Genomic DNA, 23,803 nt, shown 5'->3' with positions numbered 1-23,803 from the left:
ACTTGGAGCATGCAATGGCAGCCACAGGACAACGGCACTAGTTCGCTCACCACACACCCGCTATGGGTGGAGTGGAGAGACAGTGAGCCAGTTCAGTTGGATGGGGATAATTAGGAGCCCAGGTTTGTAAGGGCCGACTGTGGAAATTAAGCCAGGACACTGGGGTTACACCCCTACTCTTTACGAGAAGTGCAATGGGATTTTTAATGACCACAGAGAGTCAGGATCTCGGTTAAACGTCTCATCCGTAAGACGGCACTCACTGTCAGTATAGTGTCCCCATCACTATATTGGGGCATTAGGATAACTGCAGCCTGAGCGCCCCTGCTGGCCTCACTAACACCACTTTCAGCAATAACCTAGTTTTACCATGTGGCCTTCCATTCAGGCACTGACCAGAATCAGCCTTGCTTAGGTTCAGTGAGTAACCAGTTTTCACTATTTTCACAAACTTTTACATAAAGAGTCATTCAAATTACAAGTTTTCATTACAGGATACCTTTTTTCTTTATCATATCAGGAATGAGGGAAACAATGTGCTTTACATGAAAAATTCTAAATACTAATAGAAATGAGTTGTGACATACAAAATAATCTTGAATGCACAGCTCAAGAAACTAATTAAGTAAAATTTTAGACATAATGGGCTCTATTTTGACAGTCCATGCGCAGAGCGCAAAACGCAGGGCGCAAACGCTTTCAGGGCGTGTCAGGACGCGTTTTTGCTAATTTAAGGACGGGAAATCTGCCTTGCGCCGTGGCGCATGGTCTGAAATGGTCTGAAAGGGTTGAGTTTATTTTCTTAATGAGTTATAGGTGTGTTTTGAGAATAAACCAATTTTCATCTCCCATTAAAATCTCATCTCCTATTCCCTTTAAGACCCAGCTGCGTCGAACCAAGAGCGCATTCGCTATTTACAGGACGCAAATCAAGTCTAAGTGGAAAAAACGAGCATTTCACAAGCAAACAGTTAACAGTTATTTAACAGAAAACTGTTAAACAGAGCATCTACTGCATAATAAGAATAAGAGATAATGGATCACTTTCACATTCGCTCTTGGATAGGGAAACCTTTACGCACAGACATCAATTAGCCTATAAATAAATACTTTTATTTGTTAAGCACAAATATTTGTTTCAAAACTATTTCTAAATCAGTTCTAATTTCCAGCAAACGAATAAATGAATAATAATAATGAAGTGTGCTCAAATACCTGAGTTATATCCTAAAACACATGCTGTGCCCCATATGGTCTAAAACCTGACAGGTGGGCAAATCTAAGCTTGTTTTTAATAAAACAAATATAAATATGGATATAATAAATAATACTGCTAATAATAATAACATCATGCAAAAGCAAATTGTTATGAATTAACTGAAAAAGCCTCCTGAGATGAAGAAGACATAAAAGCAGTAATAAATAATATGTTAATAAATAATATGTTATGTAATATTTTAATCCTTTATATTTATATTCTATATCAATTCTTATTATCCTATATATATATCCTTAATATTAATTTTTTTTTACATATGTAAAGATATTTGCCTATTGCTCTCTTTTGCGTATTAAGTAGTGCGTAAGCGAGGCGCCGGAGTTTAGACCGGGTTAGTTTTGGTCTAATGAAAAATCTATTAAAGTTTTTTAAAATAGCAACGCGCCAGCGGTCCGCCTCATGCGCCTATGGGCGCACAAATGAGCGCTAATGCATTTGCTATTTAAACAGCGTAGCGCAACGCCTGAAAACGACTCTTGCGCCAAGCTGAAACTACCAAAAGACTATTGCGCCGCCGCCACACTGCGCCGGGTGTATGATAGGGCCCTTAGTAACCAGAAACATGTCTGCTATTTCTTGTTCAGAGACTATCCGTAGCAGCAGGAGTGTTTAGAACAACCCTTATTGGATAGTTCACCCAAAAATTTAAATCAACTCTCAACTTATTCACCCTCTACTTGTTTCAGGCCTGTTTGTGATTCTTTCTTCAGTTGAACAAAAAAATAGAAAGCCAGCAGCCATTAACATTCGTAGTAGGAGCAGAACATGTGGAAGTCAATGCTGTTGCTTTCCAGCATTCTTCAAAATATCGTCTTTGTATTCAACAGAAGAAATAAACCCATAAAAGTTTGGAAAAAGTTAGGAGGATAATGACAAAATTTTCATTTTGAGGTAAACAATCTCTTTAATTGGTCATCACTTCACCTGCCTAATGTCGCATCTTTCTCGCAGCCCCACAAGATGGCGCAGTTCACCAACAGTTTGGATCTGTAACTGCTCACTATCTTTGCAATCGGGGAAAAGGGAAAAAAATCTGTTGCTAGCAGCTGTTCAGACAGAATTTCCACTCATCATTCACATAAGAATAAATATTGTGAAGGTCACTATGGAAGCTCTGTGATGAGGGACTCCCAAAGTCATATTGCAACTCATTTTAAGGGAATGCCTTTGAACAGACGCCAGTTGGGAACACCCTCATGTTTTTTTCTACTTTTACAGTTTCTATTTTTCTGTTTCTAACCACACACAAAGCTATATTTCATCGGAAAACTAAGATACTGTCACTTACTCACCCATATGTTGTCAAAACCTGCATGACTCCTGACTGACACACTCAAACAAATCATTTTCTGTCGCCAATTAAGATAAAACAGCATTAAAGGGATAGTTTACCCAACAATTAAACTTCAGTCATCATTGTATAAGACCCGAAGTTAAGAATACTCCATCATTTATTAACCACTTCATTAGCATATTTCTTCATATTTGATTTCAACTGAAGAAAAAAAAGCGAATAAAGTGGACAATGATCAATTATTCTTAATTTCTGGGTCCTGTACAATTCAAAAACTCTTTATCATGTAAACAGGAGTGAACTCTCATGTCTATGCAAGTTCTTCATGCAAAATGCTTGCTATTATGCCACTAAAACAATGGAGGCTGATGTGGAAAATGTAGGCACACGTTGTTGAACTCGTGCTGTTTCTTGTTCGGGCAGAGGAATATACGAGTCCCCTGAAGGCTGAGGGTGGTTGTTGTGCGTCAGTGTAATAACACTTCTACAAAAACAAAACAAAACAAAACAAGGTATACAATAAATGTAGGTACTAAATTAAAGTGAATTAAAAAAAATTATGAAGATCACATTACAACGTGTTTTTTTAAGGTAATTTATTTTAATCATGTAATTAGCATTCAATCTATAACCCATACTAAAACCTCTTTTCATTTTTTACATATACTCACTATTTACTCACCCTCACGTGGATTCACAACCTTTAAAGGTTTCTTTATTCTGTGGAACACAAAAGAAAATATTTTGAAGCCTGAAACCGGTAACCATTGACTCATAGGAAAAAAACAAATATGGAAGTCAATGGTTACTAGTTTCCAGCTTATTTTAAAATATCTTCTTTTGTCTTCAGCAGAACAAATAAAGAGTGAGTAAACGATCACTGAGTTTTCAGTTTTGAGTGAACTATCCTTTTTAGGTACCTTTATAAAATTTAATAGTACTGAACTGAAACTGCGTCAGTCTAGTTTTTAGAGATGAAGCTCAGTTTAGTTTAGTTCAGTGTGGTTTAATTTGCACTGCTGAAAGTCCAAACACTGAAGAGCAAATCCATCAATGGGCAGCTCTACAAGTCGCAAACCAGTGGCAACAGTGGCGTGGAAAAAAACTCACCAATTGACGAAAGTGAAGGGGGAAAAAGGTAGTAGATACTAGTACTTAATCAATAGTAACTAACTATCCAATTGCTAGTAAATGTATTAAGATACTAGTAATGACAACGCACTATTTACTATGTAACGGGTATTTTTTTCTAATACAAAGAACTAGTTTTAGGAATGAACATGAAAATTTATAAATTTATAAACTATAAATTGTCATAATTGATATATATATATATATATATATATATATATATATATATATATATATATATATATGATATAATTTATATTAAATATATATATATAGATATATATATATATATATATATATATATATATATCTAAAGATACTTGTATCCTAGTATTTAAAAAGTACTAGTAGTATGAAAATAGTAACTTTGTTTTATAAACTAAAATTGCTTGCTACATAATACTATATTAACTAATCTAAATTTGCATAAGGAGACTGTTTTTGTATTTAATTAATCAGAAGAATGAATCATTTTACAAGATACATGAACACATTAATCGTTGCAATAACAGCAAATAAAATACAATACAATTCATTTTAACACATTAAACAACTTGTTTGAATATGTATTGGAATTCATGAGATCAATTGTAGCTATTTAAAATTTTCTGTCAGCCAACAGGTTTGTTCTTCTCAAGCTTAAAAGGAGAACAGAAAAACTATGCAATGTACAGTAAGGTCTATAAATATTGGGACATTCACACAATTCCAGCATTATTTTTTAAACTTTACACCAACACAATCAATGTAAAAAGCACTGAGATGTGCTTTAACTGCGGACTGTCAGCTTCACTATGAGGGTATTTACATCCAAATCAAGTGACCACTGTAGGCATTACCACAGTTTGCATGTGCCTCTCACTTGTTAAGGGACCAAAAGTAATAGGACAGTTGGCTTCTCAGCTGTTCCATGGCCAGTTGTGTGTTATTTCCTTATTATTTCAATTGCAATAAGCAGATTAAAAGTCCAGAGTTCATTTCAAGTGTACTATTTGCATTTGGAATCTGTTACTGTGAACCATCAGTGAAGCGATCCATCATTTGGCTGAAAAAAACAAAACAGCCAAAACAACTGTTGGAACATTCCTAAAAAGAAATAACACAGTAGTGAGCTCAGCAACACCAATAGACCCAGAAACCACAAAAACAACTGTGGTGGACGACTAAAAAATTCTGTCCCTGGTGAAGAAAACACCCTTCACAATAGTTGGCCAGATCAAGAACACTCTCCAGGAGGTTGGTGTGTCAGAGTCAACAATCAACAGAATACTACACCAGAGTAAATACAGAGGGTTTACCACAAGATGTAAACTATTGGTGAGCCTCAAAATCTGAAAGGCCAGATTAGAGTTCTAAAAAGCCTTTACAGTGCTGGAACAACATCCTATGGACAGATGAGACCAAGATCAACCTGTACCAGAGTGGAAGAGAAGTATGGAGAAGGAAAGGAACTGTTCATGATCCTAAGCAGTGAAGTATGGTGGAAGTAGTGACATGGTGTGGGCATGTATGGCTATCAATAGAACTGGTTCTCTTGCATTTATTGATGAGGTGACTGCAAAAGCAGCAGGATGAATTCTGAAGTGTTTCAAGCAATATTATCTGCTTATATTAAGCCAAATTCTTCAGAACACAGTGGACAGCGCTTCACAGTGCAGATGGAGAATGACCCAAAGTATACTGCAGAAGCAACCAAAGTGTTTTTGAAGGAAAAGAAGTGTAATGTTATGCAATGGCCTAGCCAATCACCTGATCTAAATCCAATTAAGCTTGCATTTCACTTGCTGAAGACAAAACTGAAGACAAAACTGCCCCAAGAACAAGCAGGAATTGAGGACAGTTGCTGTAGAGGCCTGGCAGAGCACCACCAGGAATGAAACCCAGCTTCTGGTGATGTCTATGCATTCCAGACTTAGGGTTTTAATTGACTGCAAAGGATTTGCAACCAAGTATTAAAAAGTGACCTTTTGATTTATGATTATTGTTCCATCCTACTTACTTACTTTTGGACCCTTAACAAATGAGAGGCACAAATGCAAACTGTTGTAATTCCTACAGCGTTCACCTGATTTGGATGTAAATATGCACAAATCAAAGCTGAAAGTCGCAGTTGAAGCACATCTTGTTAGTTTAATGTCAAATTCCCTGTGTTGGTGTATAGAGCCAAAAATGTTAGAACTGTGTTTATATTGTGCTGAATATTTATGGACCTGACTGTATATCATCCAGGTTAAATGATCAGTCGTGGCACCGTATGTTTTTGTTTCACAAGTTTGATTTACATAAGACTTCAATTTAAATTAATCCAAGTTAGAATGATTTGTAATTAATTTGATTGTTTTAAAAGAAGTTGCGGCCTTAAAGTCAATGTAATATACTGTAAAATCCTGTGTAAATGAGTGTGATTAATTCTGTATTTTTAAAGATGGGGTGTGACGACTTACACAGTGTAATACATTATGTAATAATACTGCACAACAGCACAGTGCTTATATATAATAGTTTAATTTGTTTTGCATTTGTTAAACACAAATGATCCACATCATGAACAATTAAATATTTAAGACAATTAACAAGTTAAAAGCTTGTGGTCATCAAAACAATTGTTTGTAAATGATAAACTTGGAACATTGTGTAATAATAATAATAATAATAAGAATAAGAATAAAAATAAAAGACAAGTATAATGTAGTAAACGTGGTGGATTATAACACTTTATAACTGATAAAGTACATTCAGCTTATAGACTTTAGCTAACTGGTTGTATTTATTGCTAGGTCGCTATTAAAATAGTCTCAGATGTGCAACAAGTGCTTGTATGTACAGATCATGCCTCCAGAAGGTAAGAACACATCTGAAATGATTTCTGGATTCATCGAAACCAATCGTAAACTGATTAAGATGCTTCTTGTTCGTGTGCTTAATTTAAAGATCACAAAATGAATACTGCCCTAAGACATTCAAGCAATCTACTCTTTAATATATATGCACAGATGCTCATCAAGCCTGCTATTTGTCTTTAGTGCTGGTTTCAAATGGGAAAGTGTTGACCCAGCTCTGCGTACGAGACAGGCACTGCTGCCAGCTGTAGAGCGGCTGGTACTGAAAGTGCCGAAAAGCCTTGTCTGTGCTGACGGTGAAGGATGTGCAGGCCACAGCCAGTGTGTATTTGTTGAGCAGTGGTGTGTAGTTGTAGATGGGCTTCAGGACCCAGCGGACCATGTCGTTCATCCATGCTATGATCCACAGCATCCACACTGGCAGGCGAAGCGAGCGAAAGTTGAAGGCTGACAGAAACTGCATGTTGAATTCATCGTAGGGCTTGTATGGCGAGTCATCATAGCAGAAATAACATTCGCCACCCAGCCGATTGGGGTGTTCCTGCAGAGCACGTGCTGCTAGTAAATGCATCCACGCCACATTACCTAGATGCAAAAAACAAACAACACACAAAAGACATTTAAAGGAAGAAGACATTAAATAGTTTCTTCAAAATATAGACGACATTTTTCTAAAGGGTTAGTTCACCCAAAAAAGAAATCTTATGTTATTAGTTCATGTCATTCCAATCCCTGGAGACCTTCATTCATCTTTGTAACACAAACCAAGATCTAAGATAAAACTGAGAAGATGAAATCTGAGACAATTAGGGCTGGGTGATTTGGCCTAAAATCAAGATCTCGATTAATTGAACATTTTACCTCTGTTGCACTACTTGATTTTAAAATCATTAACGGATAAACACACTAGCTACCATCTATTATTATTTACTTCAACATTGAACAACTAAAATTAAAACACACATTGCCTAAAATAGTCACTCTTTTGTATAAGAAAAAGTGAAAATAAATAATTGCACTTTTGGAAATTAATATTAATGTTTTCTATATTAACAGTAAAAAATAATCAGCATCTCTTCTAAAAAAATAACTCTTTTATATCATGTAAATAATATTTTAAAAAGTGCATTTCTTGAATCTTCCCTAAACAAATATTGTAATTTAAATAATAATTTTGTGATGAAAATAATATGCCATTTCAAGGCTTTTTGGCGCAGTTGCCAAATTGCAAACGCGCATTGTATATTTACATTGTTGAGAGGTGTGCAGGTACAAGGCCGAACGAAGGCAGTGGACCACGCCCGTGCGTTCGATGCAAAAGTATAAATCAGTCTTAACAGAGCGGGGTCACGTGAGGGAGAGTAACTAAAAAATTGACTTGGAAAAATTAGATTGATTATAGGTTCTGAATGTCGATTTCGATTATTTTTCGATTAATCGCCCAGCACTAGCTACACTAATTGTAAAACTGATTGTTTTACTGATATGTTAGGGTTAACGTTTACTACAGGCAATACAATATACTGCCATTAGGGTCAGCAGCATGACACGCATGCATTATTTTGACAATGGTTTGATTCCTTTTCTGGACTCTGTCTCTGAACCACTGCTGTCAGTGGAGGATGAGGGAGCTCTCGGATTTCATCCAAAATATCTTTATTTGTGTTCTGAAGATAAACAAATGTTCATGAGGAAATTGAATGACATGAATAGGAGTAATTAATAAAATAATTTTCATCTTTGGGTGAATTAACCTTTAAAGATTTTTTTTAATGTGAAACTATGGGCCTTGCAAAAAAGTAATGCAAAAATCAAAGGCTGTCAATGCTTTTAAAGTAAAAAAAAAAAAAAACATAGAAAGGTAAAACAAAATGAATGCTCATGGCTCCTGATAATACAATGAGATCTTGTGAAATGAAACCATTGGTCTGTGCAAGAACTTGAACATTATTTATAAATTATCAATGTATTTATCCACAGTAATGAGTGCAATCACCACAGTCTGGAGTATGACTGTCCTGTTGTATACTGATGAATATCAAACACTGGTAAAAATATTCACTAATGCTCATGTACAATTTACACCAATGATAAAAACACTAAAGGCTACAAATAGCATAGAAGACAGTTAAATAGGGAGATTAAATAAGTAAAAATGACTGTAGGTGGCGCGGTAGCTTAGTGGTTAGCACCGTTGCCTAACAGCAAGAAGGCCGCTGGTTCGAGCCCTGACTGGGTCAGTTGTCATTTCTGTGTTGAGTTTGCATGTTTTTCCTGTGTTCGCATGGGTTTGCTCCGGGTCCTCTGGTTTCCCCCACAGTCCAAAGACATGCTCTATATGTAAATTAAATAAATTCAATTGACCATAGTGTATAAGTGAGAGATAGAGAGAGCATGGGTGTTTCCCAGTACTGGGTTGCAGCTGGAAGGGCATCCGCTGTGTAAAACATATGCTGGATAGTTGGTGGTTCATTTCGCTGTGGCAACTTCTAAATTAATAAAGGGACTAAGCTGAAGGACAATTAATGAATTAAGAAGTGACAGTAAAGTGCCGAAATAGGGTGGTGTAGTATTTGATTTAGTTTGCACAGTGAAACCCTGCTCAAAAAAAAAAACAATATACAAAGGAATAGTTAAGGTCTCTAGGTGCATGTAAAAGATGAGGTGTTTACTGGTTCAATTCTTAAGTGCCAAAACCTGCTTTCGTGTCATTTTGTGTGAGAATGCAACATCCTGTATTATTTGTGATCTAGGTGTGAGGAGTGCCTGATGATGGCTATGGCCTTCAAAGTGCAACACGTCCTGTAAATTACTTCCAGACTGGGAAGTTTAGAGTCAGAGATCCTCTCTGCTGTTTTTCTGCTGTGCCGATGAGACTTCCTGTTTTTTGAGGTAGAGCCAGAGACTGACTTAATGACAGGGCAGCAGGAGTTCACGGACAGCTGTTATGGGTGTCCTGCTGTCTTCATAAGCCTTACGAAGTGAAGCTTTGGGAGCACTGAGATGCAGACAGACTACGACTCCAAGGTACAGTGCTCAGCATATATATATATATATATATATATATATATATATATATATATATATACATATATATATATATATATATATATATATATATATATATATATATATATATATATATATATATATATATATATATATATACATACATATATATATATATATATATATATATATATATATATATATATATATATATATATATATATATATATATATATATATATATATACATATACATAGTACACCCCTCACAAATTTCTCTTTTAGGTTTATATTTTAATAGGAAGCTATACAATATTATATTTGTGCTCATACATTAGATTAATCAGTACTGAAGCCAAATCTGGAGCTTATCTAATAACATAACTTACAAGAACGGTCCATAAACTAGCACACCCAAATTTATAATGTTATAGAAAAATATTAAATACAAATAAAATGAAATAAATAAATGTAAAAAAAAAAAAAAAAAAAAAAAAAAAGCGAAGCAAAAAAAAATTTATACAAAATTTAGTTGAAATTTTGTAGGTTGTAAATTTTTTAAAATTGTATTATCTTTTAATTTCTAAATATGTTTGGTGACTAAAATATTATTTTAATAAATATATCTGTTTAATAAATCTGTATGGACCAAAATACATTGCCTAAATTCACAGAGAAATGGAGGAAAATATTCATTTTCAAAATGGGTCGTACTCAATTATGCTGAGCTCTGTATTTGAATATGCTCAATGCAATTCAAGGACTTCAGCTTTCTGAAATCCAGGATCGTAGCCAAATCTCGAAAATTTGTACTTCTCTCTTTGATGCCTAATTTCTAATTGTATGTCCTACAACAATGGTCTCCATCTGCAAACTTTGGTGTTCATTTTGTAAGGGGGTTTGCAGTTGAATGTGTAGAGAGGGAAAAGAAAGGGTTTCAGCCACTGATCTATACAGAATGACTAGATTGATGGTTTCAGCATGTAGCTATGCGCAATTTCCATGTTCAATTTGATGGAGGGAGAGACATATGGCTCTATTTTATTGATCTAGGTGCAAAGTCTAAAGCACAGGACGCAAAAGCATTAGGGTGTGTACGAATCCACCTTTTGCTATTTTAAGGACGGAAAAATACGCTCTGCTCTTCGGCGCATGGTCTAACAGGGTTGTGCTCATTCTCTTAATGAGTTACAGGTGTGTTTTGAGAATAAACCAATCAGAGTCTCATCTCCCATTCCCTTTAAGAGTCAGTTGCGTCACATCATGGTGCATTTGCTATTTACATGGCGGACTTTGTAAGCGGAAAAACGGGAAAAACTAAATGCTTAAACAGTTTAACAGACCATCTGCAGCAAGGATAACTAACGAAAGAATCACTTTCTTTCTTTTGTGGATAAGGAAATGGTGTTGTACGTACAGACATCCATTAGCCCACAGAATTCATTTTGTTCGTTAAGTGCAAAGATTTGTTTCAAGACTATTTCTAAATTCAGTTCTAATTTCCAGCAAATGGATAAATGAGCAATAATCCAAACACAGGTCCTATACCCATATGGTCCAAAACCTGACAGGTGGGCAAATCTAAGCTTGTTTTTAACAAAACAAACATAAATATGAATGTAATAAATAATACTGCTAATAATAATAACATTATGCAAAAGTAAGCTATTATGAATAAACTGAAAAAATCCCCCAAGAAGAAGGCATGGAGGCAGTGGTTTTTACATTTATGTAGAAAGTAGTATTTTTGTAACATTTTAATCATTTAGTTTTTTTTTTTTTCATTTGTAAAGATAATTGTGTTTTGCTGCACATCCTGTGTGTTTTAAGCAACGTGTACGTGTTAAGGGCGCACAACTAACACGCTCTGTGCTGGACTTTAGACCTATTTTCAGTTGGTCTATTGTGCAGTCTAATTTAGTTCATCAAAATAGCAATGCGCCAACAATGCACAGTAACACATTTTCTTTCTAGATCGGAACACCTATGAGTCAATGTTTTATCTAACTGGAACCGATAACTATTAAACGTTTTTGGATTTTAAAAGGTTATAGTGATCATTAAGAGTGATGGATAATTCAGCATCCCTGTGAGCACATCAATAGAGTTCACATTTGAGTAAAATTGGGTTTGATAATAAATAAGAATGGAGTCGGACACAGGTCTACTTTGATTAATAATAATGTATGGGTTGGCTATACTCCAACATCTCTGGAAGCAGAGCTGAAGCAAAACTGCTTAATCTCTTCAAGGGGATCCTCAGCCTCAACTTGTCGATCTTATTGACAATAGACTGGGCATTCACTATAAACTGACTGGCTAAGTATGATTTATGAAGAAAGCTTATGATCCAGAAAGGTGCAGGTGTGCGAAGTAGATTTTCTGGTATGATGGAAGGAGGGGCATAGACTATGATTTCTGTCCTGTGACAGACAAATTAGCTCAGCTCATCAGATTATTTAGAGTACCAAATGATGTCTAATCAACATTCATTTTTAAACTCTGAAGCCATTTCTCCTCATTTCTTTCTTCCCACAGTTACTGTGTTTTACGTTGATGAAGGTTAGTCAGAATCATCACACAGAGAAGTAAGAGACTGATGTTTAACCTGCATAGACGCGTCCATGCTCCGTATGAGGAGGAACTCCTCTCATCACCCAACCACCATTACGGACACTGTTCAGATAGAAGTCCTTCATCAGCTGATGCTGTTCCCCATAGATTCCTGTTGGCCGCAGACAGCATGTGTAGAGAATGTTCCCTCCCTCGACCTAATCAGTGCAAAAAGGGGAAAGGAGAGAACAAAATGAATAATTTATTCCAGCAGAGAACTGGATGGATTGTATTTCAATTCCAATACAGGCTGAAAAACAACACAAGCAATATTATGAAAAAAGAACACTAGGATTTATAGCGTTTAGAAATGCCAGTCAAGGCATAACACAATAAAACACCAAGAGCAAAGGCGTGTCTGTAAAACCATACATGATGATTTAAGTCTTCCAACATGAGTGCCATGATGTTCATATTTCCCAAGGGTTTGGGAGGGACCCGTACTGGAAAATAGCATAGTTGGAAAATAGCAACTAGACCAATGTAAATGAGAAGCATGACTTTCAGCAACCACAAAATAAAGTTACATTTGCTTGAATATGATTTATGTAAAGCCCGATGCAAGAGACTTATGTTAAATAAATAAATATATCTCAAATATGTTTTGGCTGACAAGTTGGACTAGCTTCTTAAATCGACTAACTTTAGATATGCCAATTAATAACATAAAACAGCTTTATCAAATGCGTAAAACGGAGAAAGCTGTTTACTTTTATTTGCCATACTCTGTGTTATAAACTATTATTTCGAGTCTTCAAAGTGATTGAACATGCTAAATTGATGCCTGTGTTACCTTTGTGCCATTGGCTTCCAGCACAATTTTCTCAGCTGCAGCTTTGGATTTAGGGTAGGGCATCTCATGGAATATATTATATGGAGTATCCTCATTCCCTCTGTGTCAAGAAAGAACACAATAAATTGAAAAGCAGAGCAAAGATAGATAACAGGCATTTAAGTGATTGCTACATATTTTGCAATAACTTGAATGCATTGAAGTATAGTTAAAGTCAGAATTCTTAGCCTCCCTTGGTTTTGTTTTTTTCTTTTATAAATATTTCCTAAATTATGTTTAACAGAGCAAGGAAATATTCACAATATGTCTGATAATATTTTTTCTTCTGGAGAAATTGGTTTTATTTTGGCTAGAATAAAAGCAGCTTTAAAAAAACATTGAGGTCAAAATTATTAGCCCATTTAAGCAATATATTTTTCGATAGTCTACAGAACAAACCATCGTTTTACAATAATAATAAAAAATAAACAGGGAGCTAATAATTCAGGAGGGCTAATAATTCTGACTTCAACTGTATGCTTGAAACAGTCTTGCCATAGGGCAGTTTTAAGAATTGGCTCAATAATGTGAACAATGTAATAACACAGATTTTTTTATAGAAAAAAGTCATTGGAAGACAAAGACATGTTTGACCATATACTGCATTTTAAATGGTGACATTACCTATATTTATTTTTATCATGTGTGACAGTGAAAATGTGACGTCATGTCAGCAACTTCTCCAAACACATACATATGCATTTATTTTATTTTTTCACTCTATATCCAGATATATCTAAATATATCTTGCTTATCTAATGTTTCCAAAGACTTCTATTAGAGTTGACCTGAGTGCACCTGATTTCCAAAGGGGTTAGGGAGTGTATATTTTTTTCTGTAAATACTTGCCTATGGCTACAAAACAATCATTATTATTAATATGATCTTAAAAGGGTATTGCTCATGGCAAGCAACTGATGTTTCACAATGTTAAATATCAAAACATACCACAAGGATATTTTCATTAAAATGTGGCAGGAAAGAGAGAGGGAGGAGGGCTGACAGATATTGGGTGTGTGTATGTTGCTATTTCATATTGAGAGAAATGAAAACATCTTGAAATGGGGGTTGTGTGTTAATCTCTCTCAAAGGAAAATGTTAATGATTCTAGCACGTGGCAGTAATGGAAAGATTTAAAGGCTTTGCTCTGTGTGCTTTTTTACTCCGAGTTCTTCACCAGACTTCAGTTAAAAGTCTTTCATGTGCAAAACAACTTAAAGGCCATCCAAAAGCTATCATTCCAGTCATTGATAAGACTTGAAGACACATTTTTGCTTTGAGTCTGGCTTATTACTAGGCCAAACAGTCATCTGGAGTATTCAAGCTATGTTGGCCAAACAGATTGCTCTTTTAGTTCCTACTAACTGCGCATTATTTTGTTAATAATAAAACACATTAAATGTGCAAATGTCATGTCAAGTAGAGAAAAATAAATAAAACAAAGAAAGAAAACAAAACAAACAAAAAAAAATTCCATTAGGGCTGAAGGATTTGGAAATCATCGCTTTAGAGCATGATATACAACACAAAAGATTCAAGTGCTTTCAGACATGCAAGTGTAATTTATCAGATGACAAGCGGTACAATGTCAGTGGCAGAGATCCATGACTTTGGTCTGTATTTTATTTTCAATTTGACAGACACTTCAAAATGGAATGTCTGAGGTGATTGTGGGATTCTGTTATGTCATATATAGAATGCCTTCAACATGTGCAAACCTATAGTCTTCCAGACATTCTTTCCTTGCGGCTTTTCACAGTGCACTTAACCCTGGGTAAAAGGGCTTTTCACACACGAAACTGTCATTGCTGAATCACTGTAAACCTAGAGTTTGAATACATTTCAGAATGTCAACAATTTACCCTGGGTTAAGAATTGACCTTATGTATTTATATGCCGATGTTTATAGCATTCAATTCCAAACTCTGGGTTAATATGGCACTTGACTCATTTACATTTAGCAGATGCTTTTATCCAAAGCAACTCCCAGCCTTGCTCAAGGGACTGACCTCAGCATTGGTATTGAGGGGTGGAAGAGAATTCACAGTGCAAGAACTCAAATCTGCGAGCTTTAGATCACAATTTCAACTATCCAATAGGCCACAGCTGCTGCATGTTTCCATTTGAGTTAACTGGCTACAGTCTATTCAGAATAAAAACGTAACAGCACCCTGCTGAAAAATCCAGCCTAAACCAGCCTAGACTGGTTGGCTGGTTTTAGCTGGTCGACCAGGCTGGTTTTAGAGGGGTTTTGGCCATTTCCAGGCTGGTTTCCAGCCATTTCCAGCCATTTCCAGCCTGGTCTTAGCTGGTCAGGCTGGGAGATGACCAGCTAAAACCAGCTTGACCAGCCTGGCCAGGCTGGGAGCCCAGCCAAAACCAGCTATGCCCAGCTTAAACCAGGCTGGTCAAGCTGGTTTTAGCTGGATTTAGCTGGTCATTTTCCAGCCTGACTAGCTAAGACCAGGCTGGAAATGGCTGGAAACCAGCCTGGAAATGGCCAAAACCCCTCTAAAACCAGCCTGGTCGACCAGCTAAAACCAGCCTAGGCTGGTTTAGGCTGGATTTTTCAGCAGGGCAGTCTACAAAAAAATATGAGAGGAAGCACAACATTAAATCCTTTATACACACAGGTTGCATGCTCAAGAATCCTTATCAATGACACTGACACCACAAACGTGCAAATTAATCCATACTTTAAGCATGTGAAATCTCATACTCAGAAATAGACTGTGTGCAAAATGCAAAGCAAGGTTACCCAGAATTTAAATAAGTTTTGGCTAGGAAATGTCCTCATATACTACATCCTTTTGAATTTGAACACCTTTCACTCTGTAAAGACATTTCTCAATTGTTACAATTTTAACATTTCTCAAAGAAGCTTTTTTAAACATGTCCACTCACCTGACAAATTCATCTCCCTTTACATTTGGACCAACCACCTCCATGGAGCTTGTGTAGACCAAATACTGAATACCGATTTCTACACAGGCTTTTATAGCATTCTCCGTCCCTAATAATGAAAAACACTGAGTAAGAATAAGCGATAGGATTAAAAAAACACATAAGGGGTTAATTACCAGTAAAAGAAGATTTTTGTGTTGTGTAAACTGCTTAATGACAATCGCTAAACACGCAACTGATGATGTTCCAAATATGGATGCAGTTTGAAGCATCAGATAGCTTAAAAGAGAAGGCCATAAATCATGCAAATGCTTTCTGAAGTATTGCATACTGAAAACAAAGGTAAAGTATTGTTTTTTTAACTCCTCAGCTTCAGTGGTATGCACAGAGGTGATTTCTGGGAAAATAAGGTGGAGTGCAGAGCTCAGGCCAAACGAAAGAATATGATATGATAGGACAAGATCCAAACCAAAGGAAAATTCCAGTATGGTAGTACATTTATCAACTCCTGCTTTTGTTTTCATCTGAATTCTTTGGGTTTGTCGATGGCTATCAGTCTCGTACTGAGTCAGGCTTAACCCTTGATCAGGCGATGAACCATACATGTTAACTTCATTGACATTGATTACAATTTAGGTTTGCTCATTTAAAGCAAAGTAAGCTACATTTGAAATGTTTTTCTGAACTGAGAATTTTTCTCAGCCTAAAATGTTTATGTTCAGTTATTTCACTTTAAATGCAATAAAATAAACATTTTATTTGCCATAAAGTTGAAATTACTGAACCTACAAAGGAGCCATGAGAAAAATGCTTTCAAAACAGAGAACACGAATTGTTTGTTCTTTAAAAAATATGTGGTAGCAAAAAAAAAAAAAAACATTTTAAATTTTGATTTCTTAAGTTCTTTAAGTCATAAAAGGCTTGTAATAATTTGTAAAACTGCTAAGGTTTTCCAATGAGTATTTTCAGTGATTTCAGCATTTAATGGTTAAAGATGTTAGCAACACTTAAGCAGCGGAGTCTTCCACAGACAGTACGGTAAAATTAAAAAAGTGCCCCTAGCAAAACCACAAGCATTTCAAGGTCAATTTGAAGACATCAAAACATCTGTGAGAATGCAGGTGTGCAGGTGCTGAGTGCACTTCCCTTTCTGATTTTTTATAATAAATTAAATGTAGATGTATAATTAAATTAGGGCTGATGGGTATTGGAAAAAACAGATATCTGCTATAAATATTACAATATGAATACAGTTTGGGTACAGAGGTTGAATAATCACAATGTAAAAAACGGCTTCTCTCAATTCGTTTGGTCTCTTTTCTAGTCCAAATATCCAAAAAAAATCTTAGACCAGGTAAAACAATGTTTAGTTTTAACCATCAGAAGAACCAAGTGAAAATGAATAGTTTTTGCTTGTTTTAAAGAAATTATCTGCCAGTGGGGTACATGAAATAATCTAGTTTTTGCTTTGAAATGTAGATATTTGGCCTAATAGCAGGACAAAAATGTTTTTTTAGCATAAATCATATAATTTCCATAAATACAGTGATTAAATACAATTCTGTGGCTCCTGGTCAACTATAATACAGACTGGACATTATATATGTTTACGATGTGACTATTACGAATGCGCACATTACGATATCAAGCTGAATGCTGAAACCATATATTGTGTAGCCCTAAGTTAAATGATTGCATTACACATTAAAGCAAATGTAATTCTCAAAGACAATGATCCATCCTGACTGGCAGACGTGTTTACTGTAAAACAGCAGTTGCGGTTGAAAAAAAAACAAACTTCATTATGTGCAGTAAAATTCTCGCTTTGTGAGTAAATGATGCATTTCTGGACCAACCTAACTAGTAAAGCTTGAAGGTTACTGGAAATGGCGGCAAAGAAAAACTGCGGCAGAAAGCAAAAGCACCCACACAACACCCACTAACACAGCTGCTTGTTTTCTTTCCTTTGTTGAGAGAAATAAATACGTTTGTTTAACAAGGATGCTAAAAAAGAACACAAGAGTAGATTTGTACAATAAGAAACTACTTCAAATAATTAATTTCGATTTTTGAAGGCAAATAATAAATAACAGAATAAAAACAAAGCACACAAGTCATTATTACTAATAAAACAAGACATTTCTAAATCATATTATTGAGTGATTTGTGAAGGGTAACACTTAAGACAGGTGGACTCAATTCACTGCCAACACAAGAATAAATAACTTGAAATCTTAATCATACAAATTCACACTATTTACTATATGGCTCTCAAATTCAATTCCTGGAGGGCCACAGCTCTGCACAGCTCTGCTCTGCTACAACCCTAATTGTACAAACAAAAAATCCAAATAATTAACACTACAAGATACTATTAGGCAGGTGTTGGAGGTGGCTAGAGCTAAAATCTGCAGAGCTGCGGTCCAGCAGGAATAGAGGGTCTCAGTTCAATTTGATGGTCCGCTTGTTGATTTTAAGTAACATTGCATCTACATGCCAACTAATTCTCATTAGATTATAAAATAACCTGTTGGGTTAGTGAAAGTTGACATGCACTTGCAAAGTTTCTTATAGTCAGTTAAATGTCTGTTGAAGGAGCATATCAACAGATATTAAGCAGACTGTCTACTAATACTCAAGTGGACCATCAAAATAAAGTGTTACTGAATTGACTTTAAGAACACTGATTTACTGTATTTTGATCAAATGAATGCAGCCTTAGTGAGCAGTTGCAGGGAAAATAGGGTTTTCTGTAGTACTCTCCATCTGTTCATTCAATACCTGTGATTGTAAACCCTTTCATACAGCAAAACACCGTCATTACTGATACAAAAGCATTGCTATCAGTCTCCTTTTTTGTTTCTTTTAACTTATTATTCACTTACCTTGTACATTGACAGCAAAGATGACCTTCTCTGGAATTTTATACCACACATCAACCAAACTTGCGGCATGGAAAACCAGGTCTGCTCCCAGGAATGCATTGCGTACATCCTCATATTTTGTTATATCTCCCTGTATGATGACCACTTTCACATCCTCTGTGAATAAAAGAAAAAAACGTGCTTAGCAATTTAAGAAATCCTATCTAGATTGTTTTTTCATATAGACCATTTTTAAGGGGATGTAAACAAAAACAGTGGTCCCAACATATTTCCTGTTTTACATTTTGTATTTTCTTTTCCGAGAATCCAGAAAGAGCCACATTTTGATAAATAATGTTATGATAGCTGCTTTAACATCAAGTTATGATTGAAATGCCCCTTGTTACAGTTATGAAATAGTTTGATATCAAGAAAAAAAATGTCCATGGATCAATGACATCAACACATTGAAATGGTCTATTTAAGCCATTTTCATTTTAAATAGGTCTTATGTTGTCATTGGAATACACATGCATCACATCCAGCAGTACACATAATAATTCATCAATAATATTTCATCGTATTGGAATCTGTTGACAAACCTTTGCTTACTTTATATAGCAATTTTGTAGATAAGCTTAAACTTTAAAATATTTGTGAAACGTGCTATCAAATTATTCTGCGTCAAACACGAACAATCTGTAGGTAGTTTGTAAATTCTAGTAAATGAGGGAGTCTGTGGGTGTGCTTTTGACAGCTGCTCACAAGGTCAGTTTAGTCAGCATCCTATTATCTGTAGATTGCATTAGAAAACATCCTGTTGTCATTTCTAGGATCGTTGATAATATATTTGATTATAATGACGTCTTTGTCTAATACAGGAAATAAACAATATGCTCCATCTGTCTGATGGAAGCAACACCCTTATCCTGGTAAACAAAGCATTGTTCTCATTCTTACTCAGCTATTTATACAACAATAAACATGTTTGTTTAGAATGGTCCCTGTAGAGAAATGCAGTATCTGAATTTGCTGTGGTATTATCTGATTTTTGAGGCTTCCCATTGTTTTAATTTTTCAATGAAAGTGTTTAATAAAAAACAATGAGTATGTTTACATGGAAATCAAACCAATAATCCGATTTTAATATGATTAAGCCAATACTCTGATTAAGAGTTTACCATGTAAACAGAGATTTGTTTTATTCATTTAATCAGATTAATGTCATAATCAAACTAAACAGAAATCAGATTAAGACATGTGGAGTATGCTGATTTTATTCACATTATTCAAGTGCAGTACATACATGTAAACACTGCAATCAAACTATTACCATCATGTTGGACATTGACCTTTTTTGTAGTCAGATTCCATACACGCACAGCTGTTTGACACTATTCTCTAGACCTACATACATCTTTTGCCCATACAGTGTGCGGTATCAAATTGCAATTAAAACAACACTCTTCCAGCAGTTCATACTCGCATCCAACATCTTATTTGTCAAGGGGGGCATGAATGAAATGTTTCTGAATGAAAGTGAAAGTGCCAAACTGCAGTTAAAGTCGACAAATTAAAAACCACCCAAAATTACATAACACTCCAGAGAAAACATGACGCAATGATGTTATTCAAGTGATGTGCTATAACATGTTAAAAAGGATCATGAAAGGAACATTAACACCTTATTCATATTATTGTCTAATTCAAATTAAGCCAAATAATTTGATTACTGATGTCCATGTAAACGTAGTCAATGAAACAAATCTACAAATGAAAAAATAGCTTTATGGTTTTCTGTGGAGTCTAACAGTATTGAGGAACAAACAAAATGTAAAATAACACCATATAGCCTTCATTATTTAAAAAATTAAAGACAATCAATCTTCAACTTTGTGGTCTAAATAAGCCTAAAATCTCACTGTCACGTCTTGAAAACACACACAATTAAAAATCTTACACGTGTAACTGCAACGTGACCATTGAAAAATCACACTTACAATATCGATGCTGAAGCAATTAATTGTGCAGCCCTGGTTGTTTTCGATTGTGCAACTATATCGGAGGTGTCAGTGTCAGTATGGTTAAAAACACTGTAGTATTTACTATAAATTACCATAGTATATTTTTCATGTGGGTGTCTGACAACTGAAAATAGAGCTGGCACTAGATACAGTATTGCAGCTTCTGTTACTTTTTACTTTGCACCTCTTTGTTAATATTTAATGTTATTTTATTATCATTATTACTATTTATTTAGGATATGCCTTTTCACAATCCGATTCTAATGCCTAACTATTAAATTGTTAAAAGGACTATAATTAAATGAAACATTCTTAAGAATAAAATATTACGTGTTCTTTGGAATGTTCTTGCATTGTGATAATATTATATTGTTGTCATGCTGGCATTATATAATGAGTGAAATAAAATGGTCTTAAAATTACAATAATATCGTTTATCATGATTTATTTTGGTGCCATATATATTGTACAATAGAAAATAGCCTAGAATTTATATATATATTTATATATATATATATATATATATATATATATATATATATATATATATATATATATATATATATATTTTTTTTTTTTTTTTTTTTTTTTACTTGTTTGGCCATCTCAGTCTATTTGACACAATCACAAGCACTGACAAACCACTGAGCCTGAACATTTCACACCAGCCTAAACATTCCACTTGTAAAAGGATTTTGCTGACAACTACCAGAGCAGCAGTCTATGGAGATTAAGGCCCAGACAGGGAAAAATGACAACCTCTTCAATAGCTACACAATACAAACAGTAATTACCGAGACTGGAATATCTAGTGTTGGATAATCATGTCTGTTATATCCCTCACCTTGAAGATGTTTGATTAACTGGGCTTTATATTAAACTTTCCTAGCGAGGGTTTTCTGATGTGCGACAGATTGTCACAACATTTTTTTCTGTCCAAGTGGGTCAATGTTCAATTCTGATATGAAAAGTTTATCTAACCTCTTTCTGTTGCCCTCTAGACTTTGACCACATGCTGAGCTATTGTCGATTTTGAACATCTGCATGAAAATAATGCAATCTTTCCCCCAGTGTGTTAAAAAAAAAAACAGCAATGTATGTCAGGACTAAAAGGCCAAACAATGGACACTGCAGTGTATGTACTTGCCAAAGAGCCAACAAACTCTGCTAATAAAAAACAGTTCACTAACAAATTAAAGCCATCAGCAAGCTGATCACATTCAAAGTCTAACTTTCCTCAAGCATCTATATGCAGCTTCTGCTTAAGAAGTTAGGCTATACTTAAAAAATTTTTAGCTTTCAAATTTTAAAAACTGTAAGTTTCAGCTTAATCTCATTATAATGAGAGATTTTTTCAGGGACTACACTGAACATAAGATTTGAGAGACTAATGTTGGGATATTTTTACAGAGAAGGACAGATGGAGCTGTCTGGTGATAATGGAAAAGATGAGCAGAGAGAACTACGTTGGATGGAAGTTGTCACCTGACCTCAAAAACTGAACCAAGCTCAAATACGCAAGCAAAAGTCAAGGTTATGTATTGAAATGAATGACAATTTCCATCTGCTTCTTCCCGTTACTGAAGTCAGAGCAACAGCAGATGCTTCCCTCTGGGCAGTTCCAGTAAAACCACACCATATACTTTAGTTGTCACGAATACCGGCACATTCTCAGGAAAACTGAATAAAAACAACCTCTGGGACAAGCGTGTCCAGCTTTACAGAAACACCCTATTTAATAATCAACAGGTTTCTGTTGTTGTTTAGTTTGATAAAGGAGGCTGGATATTTGCTCTATGCCTATACGAAAAGCCAACTATTAAAATAAAAGAATTTTAAGAGAGAGCATACAGAAACAATACATAAAGAAAAAAATTATGGTCTAAAAACAACTTTTGATACTCTTTTTATTTGAGACTTCATTTGCATGACCATTAATGTTTTGTGTGTATGGTTCATAAGCTGTTGACAGCAGTCTGTAGGCAGCTTATCAAGCAAGGTTAGCTATTTTAAGAAAAATATAACAATCATCAATATTTAATTTAACTTTTTAGTTATATCATCTTTTTAAGACTGATTATGTAGGCTTGATTTATTTAATGCTATCAACCTTACGCAACAATAAAACTAACGTTATTATTAACTTGCTTGCTGCAAACGTATGCACAGGTAAAAAAGACTCGGTCAATTAATTCAAAAAATGTTTAATACCAACAACTAATTATAATTAATTACGACACAAAGCTTGAGATGTGGAAATTTTAATTTATTTAAAAAAAAACTATTACATTCTGTTAACATCAAGCGTCTGAAAACGTAAATAAAACGCTCGTACGTTGACCGTTAAAGCAGCAAATAACGCTATTGAGACACAACTATGAATGTAATATTTAACCACGAACGGTCTGCTTGTGAGTTTCTTACCTGTACTCTCACTCTGAAGACTTGGGAAAACGTTTTTGTCGAAAAGCCTGATCTCCTTGACATTTTTTTCCTTCTCCAGCAAAACCCTCAACAGGTGCTGCCCCAGAAAACCGCATCCTCCAGTTATGACATAAGTTAATTTCGACTTGTTGTTATTGGACATTCTTTCTCCGTTGAATCCTCCTCGTTATTGACTGAAATGTTTGGTCCGTCAGCGTTTAGCGACGTCAATGACTTGGTTCACTCTGCAAATGTAAGAGAAAACAACCTGAGATCCAAATTTCAGCTAATTTAACAGCTCAGCCCACCGAGACGTGGGGGCGTTCCTCTGTCTATCTGCTGGATCCAATACGGGTAATTCCTGACGCGTCCAGTAAGGGGGGCAAATAATGTCATTTTAATTTCGTTTTTTTTAATGAATTCAATTGTAAACAATAAATTAAAATATTATATAGAAATAGTTATTATACACTAATGATATTTTATATTACTAAAGGTACAATATGTAGGTAAAGATGAAAAATTAGACGTTTATCTGACACATATCTGATTTTTGTTACATATCCTACAGAAGACAAAAGAATTTCAG

At 35.0% G+C, this 23,803-nt stretch overlaps 2 protein-coding genes across 3 annotated transcripts in view; both read right to left on the bottom strand.

The window, feature by feature from the left end:
* Positions 1–23,803, bottom strand: part of tbc1d10b (TBC1 domain family, member 10b) — a 442,453-nt gene that overhangs the window by 23,477 nt on the left and 395,173 nt on the right. The gene's annotated exons all lie outside the window — the stretch shown is intronic.
* Positions 6,194–23,454, bottom strand: hsd3b7 (hydroxy-delta-5-steroid dehydrogenase, 3 beta- and steroid delta-isomerase). The gene is given in 6 exon segments (NM_199809.1): positions 6,194–7,129; positions 12,162–12,324; positions 12,960–13,059; positions 15,903–16,011; positions 18,788–18,943; positions 23,215–23,454. Coding segments are annotated over 6 exon segments (1,107 nt in total). The 5' UTR covers positions 23,378–23,454; the 3' UTR covers positions 6,194–6,713.

Source organism: Danio rerio, chromosome 3 (assembly GCF_052040795.2).
Source record: "Danio rerio strain M-AB ecotype USA chromosome 3, GRCz13ab, whole genome shotgun sequence".
In the NCBI taxonomy this organism is placed as follows: Eukaryota; Metazoa; Chordata; class Actinopteri; order Cypriniformes; family Danionidae; genus Danio; species Danio rerio.
Note: the sequence above shows the minus strand (reverse complement) of the source record. Positions and strands in the feature narration are given on the sequence as shown.